Source organism: Sphaerodactylus townsendi, linkage group LG05 (assembly GCF_021028975.2).
Source record: "Sphaerodactylus townsendi isolate TG3544 linkage group LG05, MPM_Stown_v2.3, whole genome shotgun sequence".
NCBI lineage: Eukaryota > Metazoa > Chordata > Lepidosauria > Squamata > Sphaerodactylidae > Sphaerodactylus > Sphaerodactylus townsendi.
Window position 1 is genome coordinate 26,851,403 of NC_059429.1, and position 14,640 is coordinate 26,866,042.

Here is a 14,640-nt window from a genome sequence, read left to right on the forward strand (position 1 = left end):
TTGATCTCACATCATACAGCCAATGCATCTCCCAACACTTAAAACAAATGAACTGCAGCCATGGGAAGAGCAGAATGCCTTGGAAGAGGGGTTAACTCTTTCTGCTTTTTCCACTCAAAGGCCTCCCATTCAAGATGCCTTTCAGTCCTGTGTGTGTGTATGTGTGGAGAGAGGTGTTTCCTATAACGTTCTTGAAATACAATTCACAGTCTGACTGAATCAAATTGCGGAACGCTAAACTGCCACTCTTCGATGCTATGCACCTCTCCTCGAATTGTTTTCCGTGGCGTTGCATTGACCACATCCATCCCTAAAGAAACTTCCTTCTGTGCCCCAAACCATTTGAAGGAGAATCAATGGATTCTGCTTTTGAGAAGAAAAAAAAATCTGTGGAGTTTTGTCACAATGTCGCCCCATAATTGAGCTCCTCTTCCATTCAGACCAGATCAAAAGCTTACCGACTGGCAAGCGAAAGGAGGCTTTGGCTTCAGATCTTGAGCTGTCTGGGTTCTGGCCTCTTGCCAATTCTCATGTCATCGCCAGCAAATCAGAAGCCAGGATGAGCCAAAACTGAGCTGAGTGCAGCTTTCCCTGGCAAGAGGAGCTTTAAAGATCTAAAAAGGCCGTTGAAATCAATAGCTAGGTGAAGGTCCAGGGGAAAAAACCTGGAAACATTTTGTGACAATGTTTTTTTCCCAATGATTTTCCGTCACTGAAAAAAACACAATCTTCTGTGAAAGGTTTCTCTTTTAGAACGAGTGACATTTTTTTCAAAGGCAGAAACCTACAAACAAGCTCTTTGAAATACAAGTTCTTCTCACAATCGGAATGAAACTGCTGAAATCTGAACTGGCACCCATGGCGTCAGGTACCACCTTTTGTAGTGTGAAACATGCTATGTAATACAATCATCACCATTAGCTAATGATGATTCCCATGATAGATATAAAGACCTGCAAAACTGTAAAAAAATCTGGAAAATAAAACCTTTACCATTCCTCCCCCCACCCCACAACAACTTTGAAATGAATATTTCTGCTGAAAAAAACCAGTAAACCTGGTGTGGGTATAACTTCTGCTGTGGGGAAAATACTTTTCAAGACAAGGTTTTACTTACTCAAAGTGCGTAGAATGAAACTTTAAAGAAAAATCTACAGCATTCAAGAATGACAATTCATATGTAAGCTGTCGACATATCCAAAATACTTCCGAGGATATGTTTACAGCTAATATACGAATAATTGAGCTATGTGTTTGATGATATATTAATAAAGAATTCAGTCTTATAAAGTTTAACTTGACATTCAAATATGCAGTGACTCTTATTGGGAATGGAGTGCTGTGTGGTTTCCGGGCTGTATGGCCGTGTTCTAGCAGCGTTCTCTCCTGACGTTTCGCCTGCATCTGTGGCTGGCACCTTATTGGGAAGATTTAAGACTGTCTGTGCCCATATTACACACTACAGTTCACAATTTGGTTTCCAGTTTATCTTTTAGTTTTTCCTACTTCTCAAATAGATATATAAGATGTATGTGCACTGGCTGCAGCCCACAGCACTTTCAAGTACTGGGTATATTTGCAATTTTGCTTTCATATGTTTAAATATTTTATATTTTTTAAATTCCGCAAGTATGCCCAATGGTAATAATAATACACCAACTAAATTATAAATGATGTGTTCTATGTTCTTAAATTAATAACATGAATTTAGGTTCAATAAGAATACATTTCATGTTTTCACAAAATTTCCGCACCCCCTGCCAACCTCCCCCACCCGCACAAAACGCTTGGAAAAAGCATGGAGTTCAGAGGTTTCTAAACATTTACATCTCTAGTTTCAGCCGAGTTGGCCTGCTGTAGAAGAACGAGATTAGCACCTTAAAGACCAACAAGATTTCCAGGATATAAGCTTGCGAGACTCAAACCTCTTTCATCGTATTCAAGTCTTTGTGTTCGAGAAAGGCTGTCTGCATCTCCAGACACAAGTAAAAGCAGAGGTGGGGAGAGAGAGCATAAAGAGAATCAAACAAGTTTGGAGAAGGGATTGCAGAAGTGGGAAAGAACAAAGAGGCCATTAGCAACACAACACAGGGTCCCCTATCCTATGACGGCTTTCACTTGTGAAGTCAAATTCTTCTTCTTGTCAACATGTCAAAGGGGTCAAAACACCAAAGAGGAAACAACTGCCGCTCCACTACCATTGCAAGTGGGGCAGGGTGTGTGTGTCTGCAACTGAATAAAATTGAACTACTATATTTTAAATGAACTGAAGAATGGTGCCTAGAAGATTATGGGAGTAGAGACTGGAAAGGGAATGGTAGAACCTTCCAGTGCTTGATAAAGACACTCATTGGAAGGTAGGTCAAAGGAGGCACCTGGCTGTGTCCACTGCTCCTGGGATGAAGCCTGGTGGAAGTGGAGATGGAATTAAAAATAGCCTGTCGCCTTCATCTTGGCCTCTCACCGGAACAAACCTTAGAAGCCCTGGAACTTTGGGCTAAATTCTGAAGCCTGGCCATCTGAGAGGAAACACATACTTCAGTATGAACAATGTAAACTTAGAGTGAACGCTGGTGACCATCCATCCTCAAATTGCCCCACCACACCATGAAATGGCAGAAAGCAAAATGAAGTGGATTCTTGAGAAGACAAAGATAGAACCCGCACGCACACACAGACAAACGTAAGTTGAAACTGGGCAACCAACTGTGCCGTCTTAAGCAAAGTTGCGCTCTACTAAGAACCGTTACTGTCAATTGTCTTTGATGGATGAAACACTTCTTAGAATGGCACTGTAAGGTTAATCTTTCTATCTTCTATTACTTCCAAACAAGGGTAAATCTTAAGGGGCTGTTCAACTGGCCTCATGACCCCCATGACCTTTTGGCAGTCACGGTCTTGGCCTTTCATTCTTGAAACTTAATTCTCAAGTTTTTATGGATCTCATTCAGATAGGGACTGCAGAATTTGTGGAGAGGGGTCTTAAACAACCCTACTCCTGGCATTTCCCTGCCCTGAAATGGTCCTGGAGAGCCACAAATGTTCTCCCAAGAGGACAAGTGGTAGTCCCTGGGGCCATTTCAGGGAGGAAGGCTTAAGACTCTTCTCCACATGTGCCTCAGTTTCAGTATGAATCAGGCCCGTACATGCTTGGGAATCAAGTTCCAAGCACGATACTCCCCGACCACATCTGTCAGCAGGGCATGTCAGCAACACAACTCGGCCCTTAGGGGAAAAGGACTGTGATTTCTGCTCATTTTGTTCAGCAGTTGTGAGGCAATTCTTGCTCAATTATATTGGCTTCCCCCATTTTGCAGCAAGTGAATTTAATTATGAGTAAAGTTATTGTTTTCATTGTTATTAATTTAGAGATATGGTAGTTCTTCTGCAGATATTTAAATACTTAACTTGGCATGCAAATCAAGGTTAAAAAAAAAAGAGTGGCAGACTCCTGCCTCAATTTGAATTCTACAACAAATGAGATTCTCAAAGCTGCTATCCAGGACAATTTAGACCAGAGGGTAGGGAATGCCAGCTTCTAAATCCAAAGATGCTTTAAAGTGAGAGTAAAAAGGGGCCGTTTCCCCACTTACCTTATGTTGCCCGCTACTCTCCCCAAGTAGCGTGGGGTCCCGCGGCACTCCCCACTACAGGGGCGGTGACAACGCAGCCGCCCCAACGCTGCCGCTCTCGCGCCCCCTCAGCGCGCGTCATCCCTAGCGCTCCTCAAAATGGCACCTTTTGATGACCCCGCGCAGAGCGTGGGGTTGTGGGGAAGCTCAGGAGTGCGCCAGAGATGACGTGCGCTGAGAGTAGCGCGCAGCAAAGGGTGGTCGAGGTAAGTGGGGAAACGCCCAGGGATAGTTTCCTTTCCAGAACAAGTGTTTGGCTGTGATAGCAGTAAAAGAAGCAGTATTTCTGTTGTGTGTGTGTGTGTGGAGGGGGAGCTGGAAAGCTGAACTCCTCACTAAGGTCTGGTAACTTGGGTCAACAGGTTAAATTCCACCTTGCCTGTCCTGTGGCACCTTGCCTGTCCTGTGTTTGCCACAGACGTACCTAGACAGTCAGCTACTTCAGCAGAGCCCAAATGACCACTGTGAGCCAGATCTTGATGCATATCCAGAAGTACACCCACCTCTGTGCTATTTGTGCACGTGGACCTCCTTTGCTGAGACGTAACAAGAAGATAGGAAATCCCTTACAGTGACAGAAGAGAACTTTCTCCCTCCTCCCTGTCCAGTGCTATGGGCCCTCATCCCAGCTCACCTGCTTCCATATGCTGACCCCAATCAACGTCTTTCTTTGCATCTGTTCTTCACCATCTGTTATTAACTCGTCACGCCAGCTGACAGAGGCTGGCTGGCAGTGTCTTGAACAAGACAGCCCAACCTTCGCTTTCAGGTTGTGCATTTAAGAAAACCTAAGAGTGCTTAGTGGACGTGACCAACTCACCAAAATAAGACTTGTGTGATTTATTCCGCTTGAACTAGCAGGTGACAGAATTCGGTTTTGTCAGGTGAGGCGGATGAGGCTTCTGACCCTTCAGCACTCTGCAGTCTTTGCAACAGAGCAGGTCCTAGACCACACTGTGGATCCTGCCACTCTGTGGGCCCCTGCACTGTTGCAGTAGATTCTGACATACCTCAAGGTGGTAAATTTGAGACACAGGCCATAGAGAATGGACGGAGGGGGAAAGGGGCGTCTAGTCCCAGTGTTCTTCTAGAGAGTCTGTCTGCAGAAGCATGAAAAAGGGATGGAACATGTGCAGACAGAAAGAAGCTGACACTGTAACAACATATGAGACCTTTTCTGTAAGAATTTAGATATTTAGCTCACACAGACTATCTTTACCACTTCCTCTGGACCTGCCTCTTTTGCTCTTTTCCTGTTGCAGAATTGTTTAATTCCCAAAGGAGCATTTTCTTGTTTCGTTGCTGTTAAGGATTCTTATTTTTCATTTTTATCTGGGTCTGTGGGGGATAGCAGCTTGCCATTCTTACACCCCATTCTAGATTTAGGATGAGTTTCTTCACACATACACACACACTCACACAGGCGCAAATGCACCTGTGCCTCTCCGCACTAAAGCGTCTTGGCAACATTGACACAGCACTCCCTGCCCCCGTTAACAAACAGCACCCCCCCCTGGACCCCACAAACTGTAGAAGGCTACTGGACCAATTGGGTTATCCAATACAAAGAACACCATCTTCTTTCATGGGCGTTTTTAGCGATCTTGCCAAGGCCCCAAAGATCCATGTATAAAACCCCACCCATCCCACACCTACAAACTCCCATCCCCAACTCTGAGGAAATCTCCAGGGCTTCCTTTTTTCTTTCAGTAAGCCCCCTCAGTTGTCTTTGTCCCCGTAGTCATTGTAGAGGACACTCAGGGTTTGCTCCTCGCATGTCTTCTTGAGGTCCCGGCTCAGGTCTGACCAGCTGAACCCGTACGGCTTGATCTCACTGTAGCGGCAGGCGAGGAATTTGAGAGCGGCGCGCTGGAGGCCAATCTTGGGCTCCTGCAACAGGCCGTGGCACCAGGCACTCAGGTCTCCCAGCTGAGAGAGGATGAGACCGGCTTTTCTGGAGATGGTGGGAAGAGGCAATGGAAGAAGAGTGGAGACAAGTCTGAGAGATGGCAAGAGTGTCCTTGAAAGGCAACGGTGCAAGAAGGCTTCCCTCCCGCCCTCTTTTTCCCCCTGGACCTGACCATATTCTCATGTCTCTCTTCCATCTCCCTTCACAGACTCCCTTATCCGTCCCCTCAGACAGCATAAATGAAGAGAGAGTGGTTCCCTTTTAATGTTAGTTTAAATTATATGTGAGAGAAGATCACGGCTGGTGCCATTGTTTTAGCTAGCTTACATTTTAAGGATTTTAAAAGTAATGAAATATATGTTGTTATATTTTAAATTTTTGTTATATTAATAGTAATTAATATTATTTGCTTTTAGCCGCCCCCCCCCCTCCCGAGCCCAGTTTTGCCAAGAAAGGATGGGGTATAAATTAAATAACTAAACAGCACAGGACAATAGGCTGGTGCTTTCCTTCCTTTTGAAGAAGAGTTGGTTGTTATACCCCATTTCTATCTACATTGAAGAGGCTTACAAGCAAAAAGGCTTACAAGCACCTTTCTGTCCCCCTCCCCATAACAGACACCTTGTGAGGTAAGTGAGGCTGAGAGAGTTCAGAGAGAACTGTGACTAGGAGGCTTTAGGTGGAGGAGTGAAGAATCAAACTTGTTTCTCCACATTAGAGTCTGTCACTCATGTGGAGGAGGGGGAAATTGAACCCAATTCTCCAGATTAGATTGTTGAAGGCTTTCACAGCCGGATTCAACTGGTATGTAACAGACTTCTCTCTGTGATACACCTCTGACGATGCCAGCCACAGATGCAGGTGAAACATTAAGAACAAGATCTACCGGACCATGGCCTCACAGCCCGGAAAACCCACCACAACCAATTTTCAGATTAGAGTTTGCTGCTCTTAACTATTATACCTGTGTCCATATAACTTGCTTAGCACACTCGTTCCGACTTGGTGATACTTGCTTTACATTATTCTGTTTGGTATTCCAAGTTTTTATATGATCTGTTTTATATGCTATTTGGGCGGGGGTGGGTGGGGGGGTGGAGTCAGGACTAAACTCTGGCAAACGCAGCAAAACAGCAGCCAGCAAACTGGTCTACCTTGAAACCCAAAGTGTTCAAAAGGAGGGTGGCTAATGCATCTCTCTGTGATGCTAGACCAGGGATCAGCTCTAAGAGATTCTTACCTGGGCCCAAGTTCATCTTCACATCTCCAGGTGAACTCCCCAAAGCTCTCATAGTGTTGGTTGTAGTGATAGAGGACCCGGTGCAGACTTGGTGAGCCCAAATCCAGCAGTGTGTTGTAGGCAGTTTGCTGTTCCTTCCCACTAGTGTAGCCATTAAAGAGGTTGTAGATCTTGTCTGCTATTTCTGAATTTTCGAATAAAATTAGAAAACACGAAGCAACTTGTGGGCATTCACGGTAAAGGATACTTTACAGCAATAATCTTCACTCTCAACAAACATTTTTTAACCCAAGAGACCATACCTTAGCCACTTCCCCCCCCCCCCATATTTATATGGTGGTAATTCTGCTGGTGTTAAGAACATAAGAACAAGCCAGCTGGATCAGACCAGAGTCCATCTAGTCCAGCTCTCTGCTACTCACAGTGGCCCACCAGGTGCCTTTGGGAGCTCACATGCAGGATGTGAAAGCAATGGCCTTCTGCGGCTGTTGCTCCCAAGCACCTGGTCTGTTAAGGCATTTGCAATCTCAGATCAAAGAGGATCAAGATTGGTAGCCATAAATCGACTTCTCCTCCATAAATCTGTCCAAGCCCCTTTTAAAGTTATCCAGGTTAGTGGCCATCACCACCTCCTGTGGCAGCATATTCCAAACACCAATCACACGTTGCGTGAAGAAGTGTTTCCTTTTATTAGTCCTAATTCTTCCCCCCAGCATTTTCAATGTATGCCCCCTGGTCCTAGTATTGTGAGAAAGAGAGAAAGAGACTGGTCTCATGACCAGTCTGTGCTCCACAGATGTACACATGAAATCCAGATGCAAAATAGTCAGTGCTTCAACTCCAAACAAACTCTTGGGAGTATTCAGAAACCTGAGCAATTCTAGTGCCTCGCTGACAGTTTTTTGTTCTCAGGCAATGGGAGGCAGGAAAGATTAGGGCCCCTTCCGCACATGCAGAATAATGCACTTTGAATCCCCTTCCGCAATTGTTTGCAAGTGGATTTTCCTATTTTGCACTGTAAAAGCCAGCTGCAAAATGCATTGAAAGTGGATTGAAAGTGCATTATTCTGCATGTGCAGAAGGGATCTAGATCATTCATGTCTTTGTGCGAGAAACATTCTTTTGCCCAATGGAGGGGCTCTGTGCCTCGCACTACCATGGTTACCTTGGGCCTTCACATCATCCACCACTGGACAAGGGGTCTTCACCGTCACATCACTTGAGCGGGAACGTCTGCCCGTGTTGTCTACACCCCAGAGTGTGAACCTGGTGACAGAAAAAGAAATGTTGTCCAGTATGTATGGCTGACGTACCCCAGCCTGCCTGGTTCCTGTTGCACATTTAAACCAGGCAGTTTGGCTTCCCCTGAATGGTTGATTGATTTTCAACAACTTTCAAGTCTTACAGAGTTGGGGATAATTTATTGGGCTACAAAGTTAATCATTCAATAATTTGGACCAATAGGTCCAACACCTTTTGATTGATGAAAGATCAGGTAACACATTTTCCTTTAAATTACTAATTATTGATAATATACGGTATGTATAAAAATGCAGATGGTTGGTAGCATAGCAGAAGAGGCATTATCTCTTACACAAGAGGGAATGAGCCACCATAAACAAAATCTCATAGTCAACAGGTAGGAATGGGCGTATTCTGTGACTATGAAGGCACTTGAGAACGAATACCAGTGCTTTGCATTTTCCAGACTAATCTGAATTGGAAAGTTTTGTAGATATTATTTAAATATTTAGGCAATTTATTCAACACTATTGCAATATTTAGCTAATGTTAACCACGTTAGCAAAAAGAGGAGAATACACCATGCACAAACCTGGATCATGGACAAGCACTGGGGCTTATCCATAAGTCGTATCTCACACTAAGTCCATCTAACATGGCTGATCTGCAGTATGGCAGCCCTGATAACTATAGGTCAATTCGCCATGGTCAGTTAATCGCGTGATACTCGCGCGAAATAACCAGGTTTCAGCAAGAACTCCCCACTGCTGTACTGCCGAACACGGATTCATCCCGGTTCTGGCGCTCCCTCTCCACCCTGATCGCGTGTTTTTTCAGAACCTGCATGAAAGTGCACCTTTTTATCGGTGGGGAGGATTGGGGTTTCAATCTAGATTTAATTTCCGCTGTTGGCAGTGATGCGGAGCCTTCCAGCCAATCAGAGCACAGTGGCCTGTGCGCGATGCAGCGTAGCCCCCTTTTTTTGTTTTGCGCTGGCGGAGGCTACGTGGAAACGTGGCTGCGTGGAACATGATTTCTATGCCAACTGTTAACTAAAATTACACTTTTGTGCCAGTGCAGCTGTGTGGGTAAAGAGTACCGAAGCCGTGCATAAACGTAGCTCAGCGTGAAAAACAGCTACCGTCCTATCTATGCATGTGCGTGGTGAGGTAGCTGCGCAAAAAAAGTTTTTTAAAAAATTCCCGCCCCAACACAGTGCAACAACCAATCAGGACGAGGAAGAAAGAGCCGCTGAGCAGATCGTGCATTTGATCGCACGGTCCTGGGGACTGCTGCACTGTTTGAAAGCTTGATAGACGTGGATGTCCTCATCACACACACGCTGCAGTGGGGAGGATGAAACCTTGATGAAAAGGTGTCGATTTTTTTGCAACGCGGTTGTATCTAGATTTAATTTCTCAGTGGAGAAATGGCCATAGATAAACAGAGGCTATCTCTACAAATGAAGGGAGGAAAAGGATTTCTGGGAAATTTGCATTTTAGAAAATTTTCTGCAGAAAATACTCTGCCCCCATATCGCTGCAAACTTGGAGTCTAAGTGCCTCCACCTGGTGGATTTTTGCAAGGACTTTTCTCATTTACTTTAAATCAGTCTGCAAAGACATGAAAGGTTCAACAGCATGCCTTGGCGGAGAAACACACTCTTTTGAGTATATTGCTGAAGAGAAAGTTCAGTGCAATCTGAGAGCTTGCCAGATTGCATTTTTTTTTGCAGCATTTGGTCCTCATGAAGTCATCTTCTGACCCAATTGGCAAATGCCACACAACCAGCTGCTTCAACTCACATGTAGGTGGTGTCTGGTTCCAAGCAGCGAATGATCAAGGAGATGGTCAGGGAGAGCTTGTCAGGCACCTGCGCTGGCATTGCGCAGGGCGACTTGGCCCCGGAGATGATGTCATCCACAAAGCTCAGAACTGTCTCTAGGGAAACAGGCAAGATGGCTGTTATCTGATGATACAGTAGTGAGTGGAAGCTGGACAGACAAAAGGAAACGGGGAACGAGGATCTGAAGCAAAGGCTCTGCCTTGGATCAAGCGTCTGGGTGACACCATGAATTTCAGTGAGAAGAAGAAAGGACCCAAGTAACAGTGAACTGTCTCCAGAACACTTTTGGCTTTCACATTGAACTCCAAATATGACTTTACATGACAATCCAGAAATTGATTTCATGCTCAACCTGATAACTCCAGGGAACATGGGAAATCAGTAAGCAGAACTCCCACCAAGGTTTTTGTGTTTTTTTGAGAATTCAAGCATATAGAAGGTCCAGTTGGGACCAGGAAGATAATATAGGCAGGCAGAGTGTCAAGCCCTATGGAGTTGTCATGTGCCCCACCTGGGCAAACATACTGGTACTGATGTGGGTCCCTGTATGTTTGGCATGGGTGAGTGGGGCAAAGAGTGACTCCCTGGAGCTGTTATGGGTTGAAATATGGCGCAGGGAGAAAACTTAGCTTGGCCTCTCCTCACACCATGTCTAAACTGATTTGTCAAAATCTCTCTGCAGAATTCCCAGCATCTTATATAATTTTACCCTGAGAGCAACAAGTCCATCAATTGAAGAACTTTTGGGTCTAACACCTTCACACAGATTGTTCACCAGGAAGACCAGGGAATACACTAAGAAGGGACTCACGTCTTCCGCCGCTTCACAACAACAGCTCTCTTGATGAACTGGTTGAACAGGGCTGTCAGGAAGTAAGGAGGAACTGGGGTCTTTTTTTCACGGCTTGCTCAGCTTTAAGGAAATTGTCCCTTCAGATGTTTGCTGGATGTTAATACACCCTTTAGTGGCACAGGATAACTGCAAGCATTGGGTTCACAATCAGCGGAAAGATGCATTTTGTGGAATTTTGGAAAGAATTGTTACAAATTATGATGTGATATAATTTAGTAGAACATCTACAGCCCATTATGCTGGGAGATAGTCATCTGGTACTAGGAAAAGTATGATTTTATTGTAATCATGAATAGCAGCAAGGATTTGGATGGTGTAGCTCTGGAAGGATGCTAAAATTGCCGACATCAACCTCTCTAAGACGGAACAATGCAAGAATATGCTTTGGAATACTTATGCTCGCAGTTATAGACTTTGATCCGAAACAATGAGAGCAGAGTTGTGTCAGAAGAAGGCAATGCCTCCTCCTCCTGAAACCTTCTTTGCCCCTCAAAATCTGGCTCTGGGTCAGTTGATCAGAAGGAACAACATTTGGGCAATTTGGTAGTACTTCAAAGTGAGATTTTATTTTCCTTATTTATTGGGTGGAAACCGTCACCGCCATGCCCACCTTCCAATGAATTGGACTCACCAGTTTCCACCTTGGAATGGTCCAAGCGGTCAGTGACCTTCTCCTGGCGGATGAGGTAATCTACAATCTGCACCCCAATAGGGGGCTCTGAGTGCTCCCACTCCACCACCACCAATGAGCTGCTGGGCTCATGAACAGTGGACAACCTCAGCCTGTGCAAAGAAAGGCAGAGAAGAAAAGACATCAGGCTAAAGGGGACTCTCAGGACTTCGAGTTATGTGCTAGGTAGGAAAGAGATGAATGGAGCCCATCCTGTGCTGATTTACCCCAAGTGAAGCTGACTGATTTAAACGCATTTGAACAGGTCTAATTTGATACAGGGTTGGCGTTCAAGAGACAGATTCAGTTCTTTGCCTTTCAAGTCACCGGAAGAACAGAAATGTATGAAGGCCAAGACAGCTAACCCCTCTGGTCAGGCTGGGTGCCTCTTCCATGACTATTTCCTTTGCAATCTGGCCCCAACGTAATCTCGTCTATACCTAGACTAGTCTATACTAGATCTCACATACTGGAGGGAAAGGAAGAGGGCAGATCTGGACCACTTCTTGTGAATGTTACTTTGTATTGTACAAAATTATTATACTTGCCGGAGTGACTAAAAAACTGTCTCACTTCCCTTCAAACAACTGATATTATTGAGTAGGAGCAAGCATTTGGACAGAGTAGGCAGAGTAGGCAAGATGGTTGGGTCGAGCCTGCCTTTCCACGCAGTCTTCGCTAACTGCCCTCTGCATTCCAGTCCCTGTTGCCTTCCATCCGTGTAGGCCCCATGATTCCCAGCACAGCCTTTTTGGTGGTCAAGGATGTTCCCTCTGCTCTCTTTTTCTACAGCAGAAAAACTGGTTGCGTCCAACCAGAGTGAACTCTCCCACTGAGCCCTGAAGCTTACTGAATGACTTCTGGCTGCTCATGAACTCTCCGCTCAGTCTGCCATACAGGATACACTCCTCCTCAGTCTACAAATCTTCAAGAATGGCAGGATACAAATGCAATAATATAGAAATGATATTTATCACCAGTTGTCTGATCGGGGCAATTATCTCTTAAACCAGGGTATTGAACTTATTTGTTACAATGTGACTTGGTTAGGCCAGACCAGGGGGCTGGCAGCTGCCTTGGCTGGCGAGCCTGTAGTGGCCTTGCCAACTCAGATTGGTACTGGGGCGGGGGGGGGGGACTTACCAGGTCAGATTGAGAGGGGGTGGTGATCACTGCCTGGACTGCCTGCCTGCAGCAGGGAAACGGCACTGGGGAAGTGGTCAGCATTGGGGGATAGCTATTGTAGGCCAAATTGGGAGTGGGTGGTTGCCTCAGCTGCGCCAGATCCAGCCCCCAGGCCACATCCATCCATCCGTCCGTCCGTCCGTCCGTCCGTCCGTCCATCCATCCATTTATAGCATAGATGTCAAACTCGTGGCCCTCTAGATGTTATGGACTATATTTCCCATCATCCCCTGCCAGCATGATGCTGGCAGGGGATGATGGGAACTTTAGTCCATAACATCTGGAGGGCCACGAGTTTGACACCTGTGATCTATAGCATGATTACATTGTGCTATTCATTATTTCAAAAGATGTTTATTCTGCCTTTCCAACACAATCAAGGTTTGCTTACAAAATCTATAAATCCAATGCAACCAAGGTAACTCATACAAATAGTGAGAAAGGCAAACTAAATAGCATCCTTGGCTTTGGTCCTAAATGATGATTGCCTTGGCTACTGTGGCTCTGAGGCAACTTGCCACCCTTGGCATGCAACCTCCTGCTGTGGTCAGCAAAGTCTGAAGCTCTCCTTTGGCTTAAGAAGGCTTCCTTCCGTTTGAGTGGCTCTTCCAACTAAGAAGCCTTCTGCTGACGAACGAGTCACATTGGAGGAAATCCCCTCTGGCTGGAGAAGAGCTTCACATTTTGCTGAGTTTGGAGGGGTAGGATCTATGGCAACTAAAAAGTAAGTACCTCTCCACATACCTTGGTATTAGAATCTCAAGCTTATTGTTTACTTAAAATAAATGATCTGTCTTTTTTGGAGGGGGAGCTATTGGCAGCCTTTTCACCGTGATGTTGCTGCAATATTTATTTTATCGATCCATTTGTTTAATTTGAACATACGTAGCTGACCTTTCCGCCTGCCAGGGCCCTCAAGGTGACTCGCCGCAGAATGCAGTATCAATAAAACATGCACATAAAATACCGTAAAACTCAATTTAAAAAGTCAGCAGTAAAAGTGTATTAGATAAATACTGCCACAACAGCGATCCAAAATGATGCTAGTACACCAGCCCCCATGAATAAGAGAGATTAGCTAAGACCTTCAAAGACCCCCGCAGGACTGGAGATGGCACAGCTGCGGACTGAATTCTCTATTTGTGCAGGGCTTTTGTGTCACTGGAACAGACTGTTGCTGCTTCCCCTTGTCCTCCTTCTGGGGGACGGGGGACCCTCAGGAACAACATGAGAAGCAAATGGGAAGTCTGCAGAAAAAAGAGGGAACTGGTGGAAACTACTCTGCATCCTAGTCCAGAGTGGGAGTTGAGCCTCCTCAAGGGACCACGAATGAGACAAAAGCCTGCTACTCACATGACACAGGGACGCGCAAACCAGTGGTGGGATCCAAAAATGTTAGTAACAGGTTCCCATGGTGGAGGGATTCAAACTGTGGCGTAGCGCCAATGGGGCTGGGCGGGGCACAGCAAGGGCGTAGCCGGGCATTCCGGGGGCAGGGCATTCCTGGGTGGGGTGGTGGCAAGGATGCAGCCACTGCGCCGGTCCTTGGGCAGGAAACGAATGTATGCAGGCGCAGGCTGCCACGCACGCCGGTGCACCTCCTGCTAGACTGCTTCAAGTTCTGCGCACTACTGCTGAGAGGAGGGGTGTAACTAAGGCAAAAATCACATGGCAAAATCACCAATTAGTAACCCCTTCTCAGCACACACAAATAATTAGTAACCTACTCTCAGGAACCTGTGAGAACCTGCTGGATCCCACCTCTGGTGCAAACCCTCTGGTGCAAACTATCCCACCTCTGGTGTGGTAGTGCCCAACCAGGATTACTCTCCTTTGCCCAGCTTGCCGAAGAATGTATACATGCAGCCACCTCCATAACGCTTCTGTCCTGGAAAGGTTGGAGATAGTGGTTTGCATGAAGGGAACTGTAAAAAATGGGTCAGATCCCGAACTAGTTTGGATTATGGCAAGAGGGCTCCAGCATGAATCCTCACTTGAAGTCACATGCCTGAAAGCTGCACTTAGATACAGCCTTTAGATCTTTAGAGATAAAAACTAACAGT

General features: G+C 45.7%; 1 protein-coding gene across 1 annotated transcript in view; it reads right to left on the reverse strand.

Moving 5' to 3' along the window:
- Positions 1 to 3,746: 3,746 nt before the first annotated feature.
- Positions 3,747 to 14,640, reverse strand: part of ASTN1 (astrotactin 1) — a 284,812-nt gene continuing 273,918 nt past the window's right edge. Inside the window, exons 19-23 of the mRNA XM_048498038.1 lie at positions 11,354 to 11,505; positions 9,829 to 9,964; positions 7,947 to 8,047; positions 6,782 to 6,965; positions 3,747 to 5,586 (exon numbers count right to left, since the gene is read on the reverse strand). Of these exons, the coding sequence (XP_048353995.1) occupies positions 5,352 to 5,586; positions 6,782 to 6,965; positions 7,947 to 8,047; positions 9,829 to 9,964; positions 11,354 to 11,505 (808 nt within the window). The 3' untranslated portion in view covers positions 3,747 to 5,351. The remainder of the gene's footprint in view (positions 5,587 to 6,781; positions 6,966 to 7,946; positions 8,048 to 9,828; positions 9,965 to 11,353; positions 11,506 to 14,640) is intronic.